This window comes from Numida meleagris, chromosome 1 (genome assembly GCF_002078875.1).
Source record: "Numida meleagris isolate 19003 breed g44 Domestic line chromosome 1, NumMel1.0, whole genome shotgun sequence".
Classification (NCBI taxonomy): domain Eukaryota; kingdom Metazoa; phylum Chordata; class Aves; order Galliformes; family Numididae; genus Numida; species Numida meleagris.
The window spans coordinates 137,642,405-137,645,745 of NC_034409.1; the positions used below are offsets into that span (position 1 = coordinate 137,642,405).

The following is a 3,341-nucleotide window of genomic DNA, read 5'->3' on the forward strand; positions in this document are numbered from 1 at the left end:
CGGCGGGGCTAGTTCCGAGCGGTGCCAAAGGTGTCTGGGGCAAAGCGTCAACGTCGCCGCGGCTGACCGACGGGCGCTGCCAAACAGGGGAATCAATGGGCAGAGCGCACCGCGCTGTTACACAAGTGCCCCTCGGAGCGAGCACGCGGAGGGGCTCTCAGCAATGCAGCTCCATCCTCCCAGGGAGCGGGGAACCCCGGTGCGGTGCCCCATGGCGATGGCAGTGGCGGTGGTGTCGCGGCTGAAGGCGTCGCGGCTGGGGAGGTGCGAGTGGGGCTGCGCCCTGCCCGACCCGGGGTGCGCCCGCGTCCCGTGTGGGGTTGCATGAAGACGAGCCGGGTTTTTTCTCTTTAGTTTCCCGGTGGCGTTCGGGGTCGATCAACAGGCAGCGGAGCGGGGCTGCGCACCTATCGATCAGGGCGGGGACGGCTTTTGGCTGCATCTCTTTCCAGAAACAGGTGTTAAAACACGATAGCGGCTCCAGTCAATTAACCCATTAAAAACCCGTTTTATCGCATTGATTCCCGTGGACTGCCATCAAAGGTTGCGCTTTGAAAGACTCTTTGTTAAGGGGTGCGCGGGTGCGTGCGTGTGTGTGCGGAGGGGCGGACGGGGGGGGGTGCGAACTGTCCCCAGACCGCAGAGCCGCCCGCTCGGTGCTCTCCCACCGAGCCCAGAGGACAGACAGCGTCGGGGCCGGGGGATCCCCTCTAAGCGGCTTTGCGGAGCGCGTGGGCTGCCCCGGGTTAGCATCGCGGTGTGCCCTAAGCGGGACGCTCTGGGAACAGGCTATGCCCTGAGCACATCGCCAGCAGCGCGTGGGGCAGCGGTGACAGCGCTGCGAGAATTCCCTTGGCTGCCGTTATCGGCGATGGTGTTACTGTCCCACCTCGCAGCGACCGTGTGCAGGTGACGAGAGGTAGCAGACGGTGAGCTCGTGAAAAACCCCGCTGTGAACATCACTTTCCCTGAACCCCACGGCCCGGCCTGGCCCGGTCCAGCAGCCCAGTGCTGCCGCTGGGAAGGGAATGGGCTTTTCTCCTCTGCCCGCCCGGGGTTCGTTTCACGCTTCCCATGGCCGCAGCGCTGCGCTGGATGGAGCAAGAGGATCACTCATGTCCTCCGGGCACTCTCGGCTTCCAGAGGAGCAGCCCGGGGTTATTGAGATGTTCCCAGTTCTCCCCGTTTGCTGTTTTCTGGAGTCAGCACTGGATGCGACCGAAAAGGTCGGAAACGGTGTCAAGGTGATGTTTTAATCTCATTGCGAAGTGTATTAAAGGAGGAGAAGATGTAATTTCTGGGGGACGTTCCGATGAAAGGAGAGATTGGAGTGGATGATGCTTCGCTCTCCTGCGAGCCTCATGTCACATTTGCGTGGCAGCCCGTGTAGCTCATCTCATTTGCAATAACAGGATGGCCTGCAAGGGGAAAAAAAAAAAAAGAGAGAGAGAGAGAGAGAGAGATACGATTTCATTTCTTTCTTTCCTCATTTACTCATTTCTTTTTTACACAAATTCATCCCGACGTGCCCCGAAAGGCGCTTTGCAACGGGAGGACGCGAGCCAGAACTGTCCCCTCTATGGCTCTTTGCAGGCGCTGCCCCGGGCGCGGCCGCGCTGCGCTGTGGGTGCGCCCCGGGCTTCCGGGATCCGCGCTACGGGGCCAAGCGGAGCTGCGCGCTGCCACATGGGGAACCCGACAGCGTCCCGGGGCTCTCCGTACTTCTTGGTTTTCCCTTAGAAGCTTGCCAGTTGGAAACTCTATTTTCAAAATATTTTCCTTACGCTGTCGAGTAAATTCTTGGCCAAACATTTTATTATTGTTATTACTATTATGTAATACAATATACAATAACATATAGTATATAATTATCCTATATTCTGTTATATGTATAATTATTATATGTCGTAATAATATTCGGGGCTCTGGGTTCAGCCGCCCGCACCCAGCCCCGCTCTGGCCGCCCCCAGGACGCAGCCCCAGGCCCTACAGAGGCCGATGCCAACCTCTGCCCAGCGCACATCCCCGTGCGTGCGCCTTAACGCAAATAAAAAAAGAAAATCAACCCGAGCAGACTTCAAAATTACAACTCCTGCGCGGCGCACAAAGGTGTATTCAGGCTGTTAATTACAGGGGTTGTGTCACTGGGATGTTATCAATGACCCGTCTCATTTTGCTGTAATTACTGACAAAATAAGACGAGGTTGGATCACAATACGGAATATTTCGCTTTCAGGAGGATATTGTGCAGGAAGTGGAGCTAACGCGGAGCGCAAACAAACATTTGACAAAATGCTCCCGCTGCAAAACTTCGCTCGGCTCCGGCTCCGCTTTCTCCAAGCTCGCACCGGGCCGAGGATGGGAGCCCGCTCCGAGGTGTCCCCGCGGGGTAGGGGGAACCAGAGGGCCCCGCTCCCGGCAGAGGGCACCGCCCGGGCATCCTCCGGGCACGGCTCGGGACGGCCTCGGAGCGCGGAGCGCATCCGACGTGCGGAGATCGTTGGCGTTCCTTTAGGCGCAACGAAAATATGAGGCCCCGTTTTCCCCGATAGAGAACTGCGTTGAATTATCTCTTTCCATACAGTATCAGCATTAGCCTAATTAAAAGCTATAATGTCTGATATAATGATTAAATCGTTAGCTCTGCTGTAGGGAAGCAATATTTTGTTTTCCCTTCAATTAGAAGCTGATTGAGGTTTTCAGAGCAGGTCAGCTGTGAAATTTGAATTATATGTGTGAGTACCGTGCACAGGGTGAGCCCCTACTCGAAAGCTCCAGAGCTTCTCCAAACGCTTTCATCCGGCGAGCAGCGCAGAGACAACAAAACCGCTGGGGCTGGCGGACCCCTGCTCTCGGGTCGAGGCGGAGGGCGAGGGACACGCGGTGGTCGCCAGCAGACGGCGATCGCCGCCCGCTCCGGGCCGCCCGCTCCGGCCCCACCACCCCCTGCCCGCTGCTCGACCCCCGACAGGGCGTCCCTCCGGCCCTCCGCAGCCTCTGCGGGATGACATCTTCAATCTCTAATTTAATATATTTATGACGGCGACCTCGCTACCTTTAGCTCCCCCAGGACCTTGCGCCCGACGGCCGCCTCCCGCTCTTGCGGGACTCTGCCCGTCGGGGAGAGCTCCACCAAGCCGCAGGCCGGCCGTGTGGACGCGGGGAGCCCCCTCCCGTCGGGTCTCGTACCCCGGGACGGCCACGGGGCAGCCCCGGGCACAGCGGGGACACCCCGGGCCCGCGTGCGCCGTCGGAGGGGCGTGGCTACACCCGCGCCCCCGCCTCCCGCCACCTTTCCCCGCCGGCGCGGCTCGGCGCAGCGCGCCCCGTCGGACGTCAGC

General features: G+C 59.4%; 1 protein-coding gene across 1 annotated transcript in view; it reads left to right on the forward strand.

Annotated features, from left to right (window-relative positions):
• Positions 3,037 to 3,341, forward strand: part of SOX1 (SRY-box 1) — a 2,098-nt gene continuing 1,793 nt past the window's right edge. Inside the window, exon 1 of the mRNA XM_021401839.1 lies at positions 3,037 to 3,335. Within this exon, the coding sequence (XP_021257514.1) occupies positions 3,037 to 3,335 (299 nt within the window). The remainder of the gene's footprint in view (positions 3,336 to 3,341) is intronic.